The 18,944-nt window shown below is 36.6% G+C and overlaps 1 protein-coding gene across 4 annotated transcripts in view; it reads right to left on the reverse strand.

Annotated features, from left to right (window-relative positions):
- SETD2 (SET domain containing 2, histone lysine methyltransferase) overlaps positions 1 to 18,944 on the reverse strand; it is a 125,499-nt gene that overhangs the window by 64,038 nt on the left and 42,517 nt on the right. For all 4 annotated transcript variants that reach the window (XR_003517985.2, XR_003517986.2, XR_003517987.2 and 1 more), the window contains exons 4-10: positions 17,461 to 17,592; positions 15,984 to 16,112; positions 14,635 to 14,758; positions 13,619 to 13,696; positions 11,453 to 11,550; positions 8,585 to 8,711; positions 556 to 690 (exon numbers count right to left, since the gene is read on the reverse strand). Coding sequence is in view for 1 of the 4 variants with exons in the window: in XM_027583187.2 (XP_027438988.1) it covers positions 556 to 690; positions 8,585 to 8,711; positions 11,453 to 11,550; positions 13,619 to 13,696; positions 14,635 to 14,758; positions 15,984 to 16,112; positions 17,461 to 17,592 (823 nt within the window). In the remaining 3 variants the exon portion in view is untranslated. The remainder of the gene's footprint in view (positions 1 to 555; positions 691 to 8,584; positions 8,712 to 11,452; positions 11,551 to 13,618; positions 13,697 to 14,634; positions 14,759 to 15,983; positions 16,113 to 17,460; positions 17,593 to 18,944) is intronic.

Genomic DNA, 18,944 nt, shown 5'->3' on the forward strand with positions numbered 1-18,944 from the left:
GGACTAAGAAGCAAATTACATTCACCATTTTTATTGAAAAACCTAAAACTATAATAGTCTAAATCATTTTCATTTCTCTCTTCTTTTCAGATGCTTGTTCAAAAGGCTTTTTTCTCTTAGTTTTCTTTTAAATCATCCATTTTTTACTGTTCAACTTCTTGTGGCATACTCAATAAACTGGAGGAAATGAGATTGCCGTTAAAATTCCTTGCTTCAAAATCCTGTGGTAAAAATGGCCTTGGCATACTAATAATCATGGGGGGGGGGGGGGCTGTATCAAATGTCATGAATTGTTACAAAAAAAAATCCCACCATGTTCTTTGACTAGAGAGAGAGAATGCAAACAAGATCTATTAAAAAACTAAATGATGCTGAACTCTTAAGCCATTTTTAAGACTACAAATTTTCAAAGTCATACAGAATTCACAAGCCATTTTAAAAATAAGAGTAACTCTTCTCAGAGTTATCCCTTCTCCTGTCATCATTCTAGATTATAGTTTAGATGCCCCACCTCAAATTCAGAAATAAAAAATAAACCAATATCAAGGAACTCACCTGTATAAGCTCAAGACAGGTGAGTTTCTGCTCCAAAGTTTCAATTCTAACCATTAGCCGGGATAAGCTGAGCACCTGGTTTTTATCAGAGAGACCCTCACCATTCTCCATCAGAGCTTCTAGCTCTCCATCCACCTGCCATAGCAAAGAAAAGTATCTGGTTATAAAAACAAATGCACCACTAATCTAAGAATCAAACAACCTAAAAAGATGCTCAACCTTGCCAGTAATAAGGAAAACACAATTAGACCCACAGTGAGAAATCATGTCATATTTACTAGATTACTCTGGGGGAAAAATTAAGTCTGATAATATCAAGTCTAGGCAAAGATGTGGATCAAAAGGAATTTTATATACTGTTGATGAAAGTAGAAATTGGTATGATCGATTTGAAAAGCATTTCATTCACTCATCAAATATTTACCAAGTATTTATTATATGTCAAGTATAATCCTAGGTGCTAAAGTCACTGCAATGAACGAAAACAAACAGAAATCTGCCCTTAAAGGAGACAAAGAACAAATTAATGTTAGGTGAAAAGTATGCCAGAAAAAATAAAGCACTGGCTTCAAAAATAAAATATTTGTATCCCCTATGCCTAGGATTGCACACCTAAGAATAAATCCTAGAGAAACTTCTAGACGTACGTATTCACAGAATTATACCAAGCTCACTGAATGACCATTATAACAGCAAAAAACTACTAACAAATTTCTGTGGCCAGGTTGTATAAATTAGCATTTTCATAAAATGGATTATTATAGCACAGTAAAATGAATCAAGTGCAGCCAAATGCAACAAGATTCATCAATCTTAGAAACATAATGTCACATGAAAAAAGTTCCAGAAGATTACATGCTGTATGACTGTTTTTATAAACCTCAAAAACAAAATTTTCAGAGATGCATGTCTAAAAAATTGATTTTAAAAAGGCATGGAGGTAAGACACAAAATTCAAAACAGTGGTATCCTCTAGGGGCTAAGCAGGGAGCAGGAAGGAGAGAGGTGCTCACAAGTGGTTCTTCTATAATTATGCCTTATAACATACATCTATTCTCTGGATGTTTCAAATATTACATTTATTTGTTTGTTTGTTTTAGATTTTATTTATTTATTTGACAGAGACACAGCAAGAGAGGGAACACAAGCAGGGGGAGTGGGAGAGGGAGAAGCAGGCTTCCCGCGGAGCAGGGAGCTCAAAGTGGGGCTCGATCCCAGAACCCTGGGATCATGACCTGAGCCGAAGGCAGACGCTTAACCGACTGAGCCACCCAAGCAGCCCTCAAATAGTACATTTAAATAATGGGGAAACAACAACAAAAAGCCCACCAATGGTTGTTTTCCAGCTGTGTTAGAAAATATATAAAGATGCCTTACAGAACTTACTATTGGGGAGATAAAATTAATTCATATGAAAACAAACAATGAAGCATTAACTGTAAAATGTTAAAAAAAAAAAAAAAAAAAAAAAACTACAAAGGAAGGGAGTGGTTAGAATGAGAGTCACCAGAAGCAGGGTTAGCAAGAGGTAAGATAAAGGAGCGAAGCAGAGGGAAAATCTCAAACACAGGGAAATGGAGAATTATGATAGTGCCTAGTGTGGCCTGGCTGGAGCGGATAAGGTGTGGTGAGGAAGTGAGAAAAAGGGGTGCCTGGGTGGCTCAGCTGGTTAAGCGTTTGCCTTCGGCTCAGGTCATGATTCTGGAGTCCCAGGATCAGTCCCACATTGGGCTCCCTGCTCAGCAGGGAGTCTGCTTCTCCCTCTGACCCTCCCCCCATCATGTGCTCGCTTTCTCTCTTTCTCAAATAAATAAATAAAATCTTTAAAAAAACAAAACAAAAAAAAAGGAAGTGAGCAAAACCTCACCAAAAGGAAGGCTGGTGTTAGATCAGAATATCTTGAAGGTGATACGTAAAAGAACCTGTATTTGATGTGACTGAGCAAGAGAGCTCTATTACTGAATCCAAAAAAGGGGAATAATCTGATCAAAATGGAATTTGAGAATAATTAGTGTGGCAATAACAGAATAAAATCTCCACAAGACAGTAACCAACGCAGAAGAGATATAAAGACCGCATTAAACCAACACGGCCTGAAATGATAAAAGTCTAGAACGGGCTGATAATAAATTAGAAGAAAGCAAATCTGAAAGACAAGAATCTTAAGGAAATTTTTTGTTACTTAACTTTTTATCATCTCAATATAATTTTGGGCAAGGCACTGAACATTTTTATTTTATATTATACCACAAAACTCACATAACTCTAAGGAACAAAAATAAGAAAACATGAAATGCTACCTGCAAGAAGCTGAAGAAATGTAAACTCATTTTTTCCTTCTAAAATGTACACTTAAGGCTCATTTCTTTTTCATTTCTAGTATCATTTCTGTTTTTTTAAAGATTTTATTTATTTGACAGAGAGTTAGCGAGAGAGGGAACACAAGCAGGGGGAGTGGGAGAGGGAGAAGCAGGCTTCCCGCCAAGCAGGGAGCCTGACATGGGGCTCAATCCCAAGACCCTGGGATCACCACCTGAGCCGAAGCCACCCAGGCACCCCTCATTTCTTATGTTTTGAAGAGAGTAAGGACATACACAGAAAAACCAACTATGGTTAAATATTAATCCAAGACAAGTTCCTTAAAGATGTTTTATCCCTGCATATCCTAAATGTAAAACTTCCTGTGTCTCAAATTCTAGAGGATTAGAATAGGAAAGACCAAGGGCTTTAAAATTCCACTTTCCCCCCAAATGCAACAGCCTCACTTTGGACAGAGTTTTGAGATGCAAATACTACTGGGCTAAGAGATGGGGTTTTCTGGGGCGCCTGGGTAGCTTAACAGCCTCTGACTCTTGATTTCAGCTTAGGTCATGATCTTAGGTCATGAGATTGAGCCCCACATGGGGCTCTGCACTCAGGGCAGAGTCTGCTTGTCCCTGTCCCCCCCCCCCCCCGCAAAAATAAATCTTTTTAAAAAAAGAGAGAGGTGGGGTTTTCTTTTCATAATTAGGCAGGAAAGGATTCTCTAACTCTAAACATTTAAGAGATAAAAATGAGTTCTTTTTCATTTAATAAACATTTATTGAATACTACAGTATATAAAGCTCCACTGGTAAATAAAAACAGCAGCATTCTTCTCTTAAGGCAATAAACAGTAAAAATGTAGAAACTGAGGTAAAAATAACAAAATTTTGCAAACAAAATACAGAAGGTGAACAACCGCTGAACATTCCTACTACAATTATAAGCTTAATGGCTGCACTGACATACATAAAAGTTATCATGCCAATTCCGTGTATGATACAGCTTCCATGATTCTGGGTACTCAAGTGGACAATCAATTGTGAACTGGGGGATTAATAACTCTTAGGATATCTGGGAGGAAGGGACCCAGGAGACCAACTGATTGCTTTCATTAATTTACATTTACTATAAGTATTTATTTTTAATTTATGGGTCACCACCTTCTAGAAAGGATCTGAAGTAACTAAAAAATCAAAATAAATGTAAGAAATGATTAAGGTATATTTTAATAAATTATTGGTAAGTGAACATTTATACATATATGCAAAATTCTATAGCAATTAAACATTTATTCTGTTAAGTACTTAATCAGTCCAAGAAATTATTTACTTTTCTTTTTAAAGATTTTTTTATTTGTCAGAAAGAGAGCACGAGCAGGGGAAGTGGCAGGCAGAAGGAGAGGGAGAATGAGGTTCCCCCCTGAGCAAGGAGCCCGATGTGGGACTTGATCCCAGCACCCTGGGATCATGACCTGAGCCAAAGGCAGACGCTTAAGGGACTGAGCCACGCAGGTGTCCCTATTTACTCTTTTTTAGTATTTTAGTACTTTGGCCATGAACTATCTTTAATGGCTCTAAGCGGTATTTTTAATACTTTCTGATGAAATACAGTATAAAGAAAAGTATATAAAGAATTCGTAAAGAAGTTAATAAACAGGTGTGCAATATCCATGCAACCACCATGCAGGTGAAAAGATGGCCGGGGGATGACAACATTGCCAGCATCCCTGAAGTGCTCCATGTGCCCTCCCCTTGTTATAATACCTCCTCTTTGCTCTTGACATAACATCTCCTTTTTTAGAAAATCATTCTCTGATTTTTAAAATAGGTTTACCATCTGTGTATAAAATATTATAATTTAATTTTGTCTATTTTTTTTCTCTTTCTGGACAAAACTTGTGTCATGTTTGTGTTTCATTCATCCTTACATTTTAGTCCTCCACACTGTTGCATGCAGCCATAGTCCTACACTTTCATGACTAATTTTTCAGTCTAGGATTACATTATAATTTGTCTCTATTAGTGTTAATGGATATTTGAGTTGTTTCTACTTTTTCTAATATAAGCAATGCTGCTGTGACTCCAGATACACACCCATTCACTTTCAGTAAATAATTCCAAAGTGTTTTCAAAAGTGATTGTACCCAGGGACACCTGGGTGGCTCAGTCAGTTAAGCGTCTGCCTTGGGCTCAAGTGATGAGCCCTGGGATGGAGTCCACATCAGGCTCCTTGCTCAATGGGGAGCCTGCTTCTCCCTCTGCCTACCACTCTCCCTGCTTGTGTGCTCCCTCCCTCTCTCTCTCTCTCTCTCTCTGACAAAGAAAGTAAAAAAAGTGATTGTACCCATTTATATCCCCACCAGCAGTGTAGGAGATCCTGTTTTTATGAGTCATCAGACTTTTTACCAATCTGATAAGCCCGTAAATGACATCTCATAGTTTTAATTGACACTCCCCTGATTACTAATGAGGTTGAACATCTTTCTGTATTTATTGGCTATTTGGATTAGTGAAGTGTCTGGATGTTGTCTGTTTATTTTTCTTTTGTATTGGCTATTTTCTTATTAATCAGTAGGAGTTCTCTATATATTCTGGATATTAATACTTGTTCTGTGTTGAAAACAAGTAGGTACCTTTTCACCTACTTTACTGTGTAAATTAGTTACCATTAGTTTCACAAACTCAAAGGAAACTAAGAGAAGTTTCAGACTATTTCCTGTTTGTACTTTATAAACTACAAATATCATCAGGTATTAGGGACTTAATATACCTCCATCAGCTAAGTATTTAGTTACCTAGTAATTACATCAGGTAAAACATTACCTGGTTTGTGGCATCCCCAAAAAAGACAACCACCTTCGATTGGAGGAACTTATAGCTTTGTTAGGGAGAAGACTATATATAGACGCAATCATAAGAGCAAGAAATAAAAAAATGTTTACCAATCAAAGGCTGATATGGGGGGGTACAGGCTATAGTACTATTAACATATTCTTCTTAATAGTTAAAATATGCAAAACTACATTTTAACCTGTGCTATCTTGTCCTCTCCATGGCATCCTCTACCCAAAGAATTCCCAAGACTCTCAACTATAGTTGACTAGAATTCAGAATCTAGGCATGCAGAAGGGAATTTCAGTAGGAGACAATCCAAGTAAAACTAAACTAGAATTCAACTCTTCATTACAGTCAGGGCAAATAACCCTCCTAGGAACCTAGAATCATTCTGGGTCATTCCTCTATCTGGGCAAAGTTTTATCCAAAGCATTCTAATTCCAGAATAACTTCAAATTCATACCTGGAGCAACCCATGATGACTGGATTCATGTTACACCTAATTCAGTCTATAATGCCAAAGCCTATACTGATACCAACACACCATTATCAGAATAAACAAAAGCAAACAAAGGAATGCCTATACTTTGGTGCCTTGGGATTGTTCTTGCATCTCATCAGATAGAAAGCCATCTGATAATGGTATGATGGAGGTATAACACTGCCTAAGAAACCATATTACAAGGATACTCCCCACCAATAATAGTTTTTTTTAAAAAATGCTTATTCTGTAAGTTTTGAGAACAGGAGAGAGCCAAAGGGAAGTTTTTATGGAGATTTTAGCATAGGTCAACATGTTTAATGACTATTTTGTGGCTGTTCTGATAAACTATCCATTACAGGAAAATGAGAGTTAAAAATAAAAGCAATCTTAATGGAGCTTAGAGAAAAATTTCCTGCAACAGTCAAGTCAAGAAGGCTAACAGGCTATGACCCAGTGACCCCACTTCCCTGGATACACCTTAAAAGAAACATGTGCAGGGGCGCCTGGGTGGCTCAGTTGGTTAAGCGACTGCCTTCGGCTCAGGTCATGATCCTGGAGTCCCGGGATCGAGTCCCACATCGGGCTCCCTGCTCAGCAGGGAGTCTGCTTCTCCCTCTGACCCTCTTCCCTCTCATGCTCTCTATCTCTCATTCTCTCTCTCTCAAATAAATAAATAAAAAATCTTAAAAAAAAAAAAAAAAACGTGCAGAAGAGACATGTACAGATACTGTGACATTAATAGCAAAAGCTTAAAAACATTAGTGTTCATTAGTAAGACTATATATAAGCTTATATGAAAAACTTTATAGCAGTTAAAATATGTTTACATATTTATCAATGTGGATCAAATTTTAAAATAAGAGTAAAAAAACAAATTGCAGAAATAAACATATTACACCATTTCTAAAACTCTATACAAAACAGCTTAATAAGTTTTAAAATTTATTTTCTGGCACACAGAAACACTGGCTGTTAGGACCACAACTGTCTGAGTTGGGAGAGAATGGAATGATCTCTACAACTTGCAGTGCAACATAATGGTTAAGAGCAAAGACAAGGGCCGCCTGGGTGGCTCAGTCATTAAGCGTCTGCCTTTGGCTCAGGTCATGATCCCAGGGTCCTGGGATTGAGCCCCACATCGGGCTCCCTGCTCAGCAGGAAGCCTGCTTCTCCCTCTCCCACTCTCCCTGCTTGTGTTCCCTTTCTAGCTGTCTCTCTCTCTCTGTCAAATAAATAAATAAAATCTTTAAAAATAAAGAAAAGAGCAAAGAACTAGTTCATTTCCATTACCTACTGGGTGATGCCTTAGTGTTCTCATCTGTAAAAAAGGAAAAATCCTTGTACCCAATCTCAGGGCTTATTGTGAGAATTACATGAGTTAACGTGTCAAGTGCTTAGCAGAGTGCCTGGCAGACCATTACGGTATATATGCTTTCCAAGAAGACAGCTGAAGCACCCACAATACTCTAAAGAACATGTGTTCATCTTGGGTGGTCTGAAAACATGGGTATTTGTTGAAATTTTCCTTTTTGGCACTTTTTAAATGGACTTTTAATTTTTCAATTGCCCTTTCCAATGCTTTTTGCTATCTCTATCTTCTTACAGAATTCAGATGTTCCATAATTAATTCTCTCCAATTAATTTGGGCTTACTGACATCACCTTTTAACCATTACATTTTTATCCCCTTGCCCCAATACGTCTTCTATCTCCTCATCTAAACAGTAATTTATACTTAATTTATGCAGCCATTTATAATTCTTACTGTATTGGTTCCTAAAAAGCCCAGGCATGAGCTAACTGCTAAAGAATCATAGGGGAATTTGCTGACTAATCCCCTCGGTCCCCTAGTCCCTGCTCCTAGCCCTCCACTAAGATTCATAGGTCTGGGGATGGACCCGGAAATGTGCATTTTCACATATGGGCCCTGCCAAGTGGTTCTGAGGCTGAAAAATACTGTTCTGGTGAAGGAATCCTCAGAAAAAGGGAGGGGGGATTTTAAAAAACAACACAAAGTCCTTGTCCCAGGTAAGAGTCCCTTTATTAACAAGATAGCTCTTTCCTCCAGTAGTAACTGGGGTGAGCTGGGGAAGAAAAAAGGCTATCAATTACTATGCTAAGTAAGCTAGTAGATAAACATTTTATTTGTACTTAGGATTAGGAGTTTTACAGGCTCCAAAAAAACTATTAGCCCATGTGTTTACAAGATGACTTCAATAGTTCTTAGTACCTAATTCTAATCTCTATGAACCTGAAATAAAAATAGCAACCATACTTCTTTTCCTGATTATCTCATCTGATCCTTTCTCTGGTTGTAGTTTGACTTTCCAAATTTCAATCAGAAAAGCGACCTCCCTCCTTAAAACATATATGGTAATAAAAGCTGAAAGAAAGGATAAAACACTTACTGAATCCTTCTTACGGGATCGCTCCTTCTTCATTTTTCCTCCTGCTGCTCTGATACTGACTCTGTTCTCTCCTCCCAGGTAACCTCGGCAATTAGCCGACCCACAGAAACATTTCTGAGCTTCTTTTCTATTTAAAGAGCATAGAAAAGATGTCAGTTATGTGAAAGTAAACCATACAAAAATGTCAACAATATAACAATCACATACGAAAGAGAAGTCAATTCAGCCTAAAACAAGTAATTAAGAGACTCCAATAAACCTGACACTATTTAAAAGAAATGCCTGAAAACTGCTCTTAAAAAATTTTTCCAATCTTCCTTTATTAAAATCAGCCAAGAAGTTAATGAGTAATTTCTTCATTTTATGAGTACCTACTAATGTATAAAAATAAAAGATCGTATTATTTGAGCTGAGAACAAAACTGCTTAATTAGTTCAACATCTCTTATATGTAAATATTTAACTGGCACACAGAACAAAATGTATTGTTAGAAATACATATACACAGATATAAAATTCAATTATGTCCAAGATACTTAAAAGGAAGCACATGATTATTAAAAGTTACCACATAAGGATGAGATACTAATAAGAAACATAGTAATAAGTAAATATAACCATGGAGTCAAGGAAAAGTGGTGGAAAGAACACAGACCTAAGTCTACAAGCCTGGGTACAAACCATCATGGCCATTCATTTATTCTGTGACCTGAGAAAAGCATGAAAAACTGTACCAAAGTAAACTGGTAGATTTAGTTTATTTATAAAAATAAATTATTAATATATATAATAAATATTAATAAATTAGTCCATAAATAGAGCAGGACATCACAAACAGCACTTGATTTCTAGTACCCCTTCCTTCAAAGAGGACAGTGCAAACATAAGACGAAAAAATATGGAGCTCTACATACAACGTGGTCTGCACTCATCCCCTGACTGCTACACCACTGACTGCCTAGATCCATTAGTTCACGAGGTGCTGCAAAAGGGTGATACCATTACTACTTCATTTATTAGCTGAAATGATCTCCAAAAGAACTTCCTCTCATCAACTACTGGGTTTAACCTAAAGTAGAATTCACTTGGGAAAGACAGGATAAATGCTTGACTTTTTTTTTTCCTTTTTTAACTTTACCTTTTTAAAAATCATGAATTGATTATTCACCAATGTTCACTGCAGCATTACCCACAACAGCAAAAAAGTGGAAACAACCCAAATGCCCATTGACAGATGAATGGATAAACAAAATATGGTATATACGTGCGGTGGAATATTAGTTAGCCATAAAAAAGGAATGAAATACTGGTACATGCTACAACATGAATGAACCTTGAAAACACTGAATGTGTTTTTTTTTTTTTTGGATTTTATTTATTTATTTGAGAGAGAGAATGAGAGAGAGGAGGGTCAGAGGGAGAAGCAGACTCCCTGATGAGCGGGGAGCCCGATGTGGGACTCGATCCCGGGACTCCAGGATCATGACCTGAGCCGAAGGCAGTTGCTTAACCAACTGAGCCACCCAGGCGCCCCACACTGAATGTTTTCTAAATGAAGTCACAAAGGACCACATTTGTATGATTCCATTTATGTGAAACATCCAGAAAAATCCATCAATATAGAAAGTAGCTTAGTGTTTGCCAGGGCAAAGAAAAGGGGGAAATGAGGCATGACTGCTTAATACATATGGGGTCTGCTTTTGGGGTGATGAAAATGTTCTGGAACTAGATAGTGGTGATAGTTGTACAAAATGTGACTGTACTAAATGCCACTAAACTGCATACTTTAAAAATGGTTAAAAAGGTGAATTTTATGTTATGTGACATTTTCCACAATAAAAAATAGCAACATGAAAAAAATAAAAATCATGAATCAGTTCCCTTCTATTACAACTAATGCAGTTTTATTTTTAAAGTATCATTAAATCTCATGGGTTTTACATAATAGGTTTCAAACCACTGTAGTTATTATCCTCATTGATGCTTCAGTGTTAATAAGAACTCTCTATTATGAGAGCCTATTCAAGCTATCTCCAAGTCCCTTTGACATGACTCTCATCTTTTATAACTGGTTTTCTGACACAAAAAAATAATCCAAGATCACCTTGTTCAATTTCTGTCTTAACTTGACATCAGACACTTCTCCAAGGAACCCTGTTCCTTTTAGTGGGGTCCTATGAAACCACAATATAGATGCTAGGGGTATTCATTGCATCAGTTATTAGTTTGGTTAGAGAGAACAAGAAAATTATCTTTCACAGTACAATGTGGTACAGATCAGAAAAGATCAGCCATGAGCTGGTAACTAACTGATAAATGATGGATACACAGGGACTTATTATACTATTCTTTTTTTTTTTTAAAGATTTATTTATTTATTTATTTGACAGAGAGAGAGACACAGCGAGAAAGGGAACACAAACAGGGGGAGTGGGAGAGGGAGAAGCAGGCTTCCTGCTGAGCGGGGAGCCCGACGTGGGGCTCGATCCCAGAACCCTGGGATCATGACCTGAGCCAAAGGCAGACACTTAATGACTGAGCCACCCAGGCGCCCCTATACTATTCTCTTTACATGCGCACACACACACAGTAAATATTTCCATAATAAAAAGGTTTTTTCTAATTACATACAAAACAATTATATAAATAAGACAGCATGAAATTCAGAGGAAGATTATGTAGTTCCTGTACAAATCCCTTAATGGCTGCAAGTGTCATACAGTAGGAAAAACACACAAAACTTTCTGAAAGAGTAAAGACCTGGTGGTACATATAACTTTTTAAAATTCACCTCAAAGTTTTTATCTCTATATCTGAATAGTCCATTTCCCCATCAGAAGCAGCAAAACAGAATAAAAACAATACTCACCCATATCTTTGGAACTGATAGTCAAATGTTAACTCTGAGCCTGAAGGAACCAGTTTGGTGGTAAAAAACCCGACCCTCAGCTGTCCGTTCACAGTCCACTGAGATATTGTTTTTAAAAGAAAAGAAATTAGTAACTAATTAATCTGTGTTTTTCTTTAAAGATCATCTGCTTTAATTATGTATGTGCCTTTAGACAATAAAAGCTTTTCCAAATAATAGGGAACTTTTTTCTTTCTTTTTTTTATTATGTTCAGTTAGCCACTGTATAGTACATCATTAGTTTTTTTTTTTTTTAAAGATTTTATTTATTTATTTGACAGAGAGAGCGAGAGAGCACAAGCAGAGGGAGCAGGAGAAGGAGAGGGAGCCCGATGTGGGGCTCGATCCCAGGACCCTGGGATCATGACCTGAGCCGAAGGCAGACGCTTAACCATCTGAGCCACCGAGACGCCCCAGTACATCATTAGATTTTGATGTAGTGTTCAATGATTCATTAGTTACATATAACACCCAGTGCACATGAAGAAATCAGAGAGAGAGATGAACCATGAGAAACTATAGACGCTGGGAAACGAACTGAGGTGAGACGAAGGGGGGGTGGGGGAGGGTGTAACAGGGTGACAGGAACTTTTTTCTTTAAATAAACTAACATATTTAAGTGTTACTCTTAATTTAATACCACCAGATTGGGTATCATCTAGAATTTGTCTCTAATAAAACTGCTACTTTAACTTGTCTAATATACATTTCCACACAGTAAATATTCACTTGTACTAAAAATAGACAAATAGGGAATGCTTGGTGTCATTGACTATAGGCAAATTGGTATTGCCTTATAAGTAAATGTATTCTAAAAAAAAAAAAAGTAAATGTATTCTAAGATAAGATGGAGCAAGGAACCATGTCAACAATGATGCCAAATGTTTAATTTCATGAAGTGGTAGTCATATGTCATATGAGTGTAGTGAAAGGAAAGGAAAGCATGAGAACAGCTGCATGAAACTCAAGAATTAAAATGGGAGTAAACAGACAGGGGTTAGAACTTGTAGCTCCAGAACATGTAAGATGTAAGTCAACTGTCGAGCTCCTGTCCAGACCATGTTAACATGTTACTGATGAAAAAACCCAGACTTTAGGGGATGAAGGGACACAGTACAATTGGAGTCTCACAGTTAGACATATGGCCACCAGCTGCAGGCAAAACTGAACCAGAACTTAGGTTAAATGATTATGGACTGGGTTCTCCTACTCTTAGAAGAGCCATATCTAAGGTCTATTAGTACACAGATCAAAGGACAAAAAATACCCAGGAGTTTAAAACACTATTTTAATATGAGAGGGAAACATTGTTATTACTTCTCTATGGAGTGGGTCCATAGCCTTCTTAGCCTAAAAAAGAACCAATGTTCTAACATATATATATATTGTTTCATCTAAGCTCAAAACACAAATCAGAGAGTACTAAAATCATTATCTCAAAATGTTTTCTCAAATTCAAAAAATGAATTTACAAAGTGTCAGCTATGTACCAGGCACAGGGACACAGAGATAAGCAAGACCCAGAGCCTAGCCTCGTTGAGAAGCAGTATAACCACATGTACATCACATGTAATCCCTCTCATCTGTGGCTATTCAGCCCCTTCTGTTATTAAAACAGCCAAATTTGGCACCTGGATAAGAGCTGATAAAAATCTGAATATAATAGTACATGATGGACTTCATCAAAATAAAATTTCAGTTTTATATTTTGGTACCTTTGAAATAATAGCTAAAATTTATGGGCAAAGAGAGGTGACAGTTAAATGCAATGGGAGTTCCTAGATTGGATCCTAGTCCAGAAAAATGACAGATGGCAAAATCTGAATAAAGACTTTAGTTAACAGTTAACAGTATTTCTTGGATTGAGTAATTGTATAATGGTTATGTACAATGTGAGCATCTGGGAAGGCAGGTAAAGTATATGGAACTCTGTATTGTTTCTGCACTATTTTATAAATCTAAACTTATTTCAAAGTAAGATTTTTAACAATAGAGTAGGAAAAAACAATTAAAATGATTAAAAAAATAAAATCCACAGGTACCCTTGATGTACTTGATATAGAATCTAAAATTGAGAACAGCAATCTTGGAACAAATATCCCAAACTCTAAATCTACCTCAACTTACTTTTTGAGTTTCACAGTTTGGCTCACAGCTGTGATTCATGAAACGAGAGCAGTTTCCTTTCTGAGTGGCATCTATTATCTAGGGAAAAGGATCATTTTAAGAATTAGAAATGAGACCTTAAAATACATGTATATTTTGCAAAGGAAAGGCATTAGGCAAATGTATGACCTGCATTCCCAACCCCTCCTCCCTCTTTCATGTACAGACACATCCAAGTGACAAATATCCAACTGCTTTCTCTGGGAGATCTGCTAACTTATAAACATCTTACTTATAAGCAAAATTATCTCCATATCTATCAACGGCTCTTCCATTTACTTTTAGTTACTTCTTACATCCTCTTATATTCCAAACTCACTTCATGAGTATAAAACTCCATTTTAAAGTGCACGTTATACCACAGTGCAGTAGCTCTCAAACTAGAGTGTATATCTGTATTCCCTGGAGAACTCATTAAAACTCCTGCTGGACCCACCCCCAGAGTTAGATTCAGCAGGTCCTGGGGTAGGACCTAGAATTATATTTTCCAGGACTGAATACAGTGACAGATATGAGAATCTAGCTAAATTTTATTACACCAGACATTAAAAATGTATAAAAATGTAAAACAATGGCACTCCTGTTTAAAACAAAAACTATTTGAAAATGTTTGATTGTCATAAAAACACTAATGTCAACATAAAATGGGCTTATTACTTTTCAGTGGTTTAATAAATATTTTTCAATTTCTCAGCTTTAATTTTTATGTAAGTATTGACAAATATAACCCACATCAAAAATACTCTTTGGGGGTATCAGTAATTTTTAAGAGTTGTAATATGAAGCATGTATGTTTACATTTACATATATATGTAAATATCTCCCTCTCCCACTTTTTGTAAACAGAAACTATATATACTATTCTGCCCCTCTTTTTTGTCACTTAATGTCTTTTAAAGATCTGTCCATATCAATGACCCTTTCAAACTCAATAATTTCCAGATCTGTTTCAAAGCAAACACATTCATGTTGCTCACCTCATCATTCTTCAGAGCCATGAAATAGTAGTGGATGTTTTTGTTTCGTGCATACTCCTTTACCCGGGCTTTAAACTCTTTATGATCAAGTACTTCTCCACAATATTCTAGGACAAAGGTGTTCCTGGCAAAACAAAAGGGAAACAATAGCACTTCCTGCCTAGGAGGTATATGGAAAACATGCATCCACATAAAAAATAATGGATTTAACGAAATATTGCAAAGTGGATAAATTTGATATTATACAAGATATAATTAAAATATATGTAAAGTACCTAGCATCTAACTGAGGTTTTCTCCTTCCTAATACTTTTTAAAAAATGTTGATTCTAAGACACTTTTACATTTATACATACTACCAAAATATGTATCCCTGATCTAACTAGATATTAAAACAAACACTCAAGTCTGGTTTATTATCATGAAAACAGTGATTTACAGCCAAGAAACAGCACTGAAGAAATCAGAAGGCACTGAAATATTAGATGCTTTATGTTCTAAGAGAAAAGATGGCAATTTAAATATAGCAGCCCTTCTACTGCCTTTACTCAAAGGTCTCTGCTGATGTTAAAGGTCAAATAGACCTTTTCTCTCACTGCATTCTCTGTGAGTTTTCTCTAGTATTTAACAATAATTATGATTAATCTCTCTCCTTGGCGTCTTCAGTTACCCTCCACCCGTGACTGGTCTTTCCTTGCTTATTCAGCATCGTCAGTAGAGAAGAAATAGGTATAATATATACAGAGAATGTCATGATATTTAACGCTAACTAGCAGATTAGCTCCAAAGTCCTCATCCTGTGCATATGTGACAATATGTCCTGTTCAATGGGAATGCTCTACCAGTGAACATCTAAATAGTTTGGAACTAAAACATGAAACTGACACTACCATGAGCATATGGAAGTTATACAAGTAGGAAAATGTGGGAAACCTGGAAATATTCAGTCGTAGTGTATTTTACCAAAATAGGGTTCTTTGTGAGAAGCTTAGAAAAGCTAAAAAGCTTTAGGAAACAGTTGTAAATATTTAAAATACTTTCTTTTTTAAAAAATTTTTATTTATTTACTTGTCAGAGAGCGAGCGAGCGAGCAAGCACAAGCTGGGGACACTGCAGGCAGAGGGAGAAGCAGGCTCCCCACTGAGCAAGCAGCCCAACAGGGGGCTCCATCCCAGGACCCCAGAATCATGACCTGAGCCGAAGGCAGATGCTTAACCAACTGAGCCACCCAGGTGCCCCCAGTAATCATTATTAAACTCAGTGTAACAGGCGCATTATTTTCCTACAAAGTAGCTAACCAACTTCAACAACACAAAAATGAAGTGAAAGAGGATTAAAACATAACTTACGAAGGAAGGTCTTTGGCAGCTCTCAAGCCCCAGCCTTTCTTTTCTGTGAGTATGACTTCCACATCTGCGTGCTGTTTTCTCTGAAACCGTCTATTGGAACAATAATCCCCATTTGGACACCGAGAAGAACTGAAATCAGAAGAGAAAATTAATTCTTCAAAGCAGAATCTCTAATGACACACAGGATGTGGATAAAAACAAACAAATAACAACAACAACCAAGAGATACAAGGGTGCCTGCCTGGGTGCAGAAACAGGAAACAAGGCCCACTTGAGGAATGGAGAACAAAACAGCAGAAGATGAGCAGTAAGAAAAACGGGCTGCTGGAAGATGGAAGGCCAGGTTGTTGATCCATGAAGAGCTCTGAACACCAGCTTAAATCTGAACCTGATCCTGATAACTACTCTAAGTTTGACTGTGGGAAACACATGAGGAAAGGTATCTTATACTTCCTATCTCTTTAGCAAGGTTGGAAAGAAAAGTCAGAAAAACACAAAGGCCACAGCAACAATGTCAAGTTTGGAGAATAGTGCTAACTCTTGTCTCTCCTCTTCTTGTCATCTCTACTTTTAGTTTAGATAAAGGAATACCAATGTGCTTTCTCTTTATTTTTCTGAGGTATGGTTTTATGCGCATAACATTACAACATGAGCAAAACCAAAAACTGAGTTTGAAAGAAAATACTTTATTAACACTAAAAACAAGGTATCTATACTATAAATCACCTTCATATTCTCTCCATGTTAAAAATGATACAATTTTTCATCAAGTGGTAAAAAAAAATTAATCACATTTTTAATGTAAAGATGCTTATGGTTTATAAGAAAAATATAGAAGCAAATGCCTCACAATAGAAGATGAATAATTATGAGTTAACTATAAATAGACATATAAAGCAGCCTAGGGAAGATTTAGGTAGGTCTGTATGTGTAGCTCTGAACAGGTCTCCAAAACATATTTGTGTGTTCATGTATGTTTGGGCTGGGGTGAGGGGGTAAAATTCAAAAAAGTACACATGGTAAAGATTTCATTTCTATACATAAAATGTGGAAATATCTATGAATGTTGGTATAGGCATAAAAAGTACCTGGAAAGATCAGAAATAGAGGGATTGGGGTTTGGAAGACATTTAACTTTATGCACTTTTGAAATGCTAGGGTTTTATCTCATTTTATAGTAAAAGCTAAAAAATACCAACACTTACCTCTCAGGACGTGAACGTTATAAGAGATAAAAGGTTACTGTTAGTATTAGAGCTACTTTACAGAGCACTGATGATGTATACTATAATGTACAACACAAGGGAAATTTATCTCCTTATAAACACTATTATACGTTGGAGATTTCATTGCTTATCAATACTCGACAAGAGGTAGAAGAAGAAAGGTTAAATCTGACTCATTACTAATTCTTTCTACTATTTTGAGACATTTAATAGAATGATTGAACAAAATCAGAGCATTTTAATTTACTTACCATTCAATCATGAGGAGACGATTAAGACAATCTTCTCCACATGCTATTTCACCTTGAGCTCTTTCATCTTTAGAAAGAGGTGTACACTCACACTGCATTCGCTTAATATCTCGATGGGATTTATTCTTCTTTCTATTAAGTAAAATTTCATAAGAATTGGTTTAAGAAATCTCCCAGCAATGATACAACATACACAATCAAATATGTGCAAAATCTCCTTAGTTTCACATTTAATGATTCTGGTTAAGTCAAACATTCAAAAAAGTCAAACATTCAAAACATTCAACATCTCCTCACTAGCATCTGTGAGACTGAAAACACTAAGAGTTATGTTGCAAAGAGAATGAGAGGCGATCTTTAGCCCTGGCAAATGGGAAGAAAGGGTAAGTTCAAGTCTATCATTTTGGACTCAGCCCTCATTTCCTAGTCCATTTCAGCTAAGCCTCAAATTCTGAGCAGTTTCAAGTGTTAACTGTCATATTTGTCTCAGAAGAAAATAAGGAAAACTTGTGAGAATCAAAAAGTGACATAGCTGATTAAAGTGAAGTTTAAGAATCAGTCCTCCTGGATGAGCAAATAATGGCTGAGGAAGAAAAGATGTATTTATTTAATTTATAAAATATAAATAGAGACTGAGGAATGAAAGAAGTTGCTAAAAAAATAAATTAAAAAGTAAGAGGTTTTTTTTTTCTTTTAGAGAGAGCGAGCGAGCAAGCACATGCACACACAAGCAATGGGGGAGAAGCAGGAGAGGGAGAGAATCTTAAGCAGGCTCCATGCCCAGCTCAGAGCTCGACGCAGGGCTCGATCTCACAACCCTGAGATCATGATGTGAGCCGATATCAAGAGTCAGACAATTAACAGACTGAGCCACCGAGGCACCCCTAAAAAATAAGACTTTTAATTAAGAGTTTAACTCAATCTTTTAGAGAATCTTTCAGTAACACCACAATTCTAAAAATCTTATTTAAAAGAAAATTGAATGATTAAAAAAAGAATGAAGTATAATTTACAGAATAATCAGATATTACAGAATAATCAGAGGACTAAACTTTCTCAACACAGACTAACTGATTTGGGGGTAAAAGAGAAATGGTTCAAAATTGGGTTCATAAATACTTATGCCAGAGTATGCAAAGAAAAAGTGAAAATATGATTATTTCCTGGCCTTTATGAACTCTTTCTGACCCTTGTCAAAAAGAAAAAGAAAAAAAAAGTCTAAGATGGTTGAAGAAGATCTTGAGATCAGGGCAGTCTGAAATAAGTCAACCAGAGAAAGACAAGTATCATATGATCTCACGGATATGAGGAATTTGAGAAACAAGATAGGATCATAGGGGAAGGGAGGGAAAAATGAAACAAGATGAAACCAGAGAGGGAGACAAACCATAAGAGACTCTTAATCTCAGGAAACAAACTGAGGGTTGCTGGAGTGGAGGGGGGTGGGAGGGATGGGTTGGCTGCCTGATGGACACTGGGGAGGG

The sequence above is a fragment of the Zalophus californianus genome, chromosome 1 (genome assembly GCF_009762305.2).
Source record: "Zalophus californianus isolate mZalCal1 chromosome 1, mZalCal1.pri.v2, whole genome shotgun sequence".
Classification (NCBI taxonomy): domain Eukaryota; kingdom Metazoa; phylum Chordata; class Mammalia; order Carnivora; family Otariidae; genus Zalophus; species Zalophus californianus.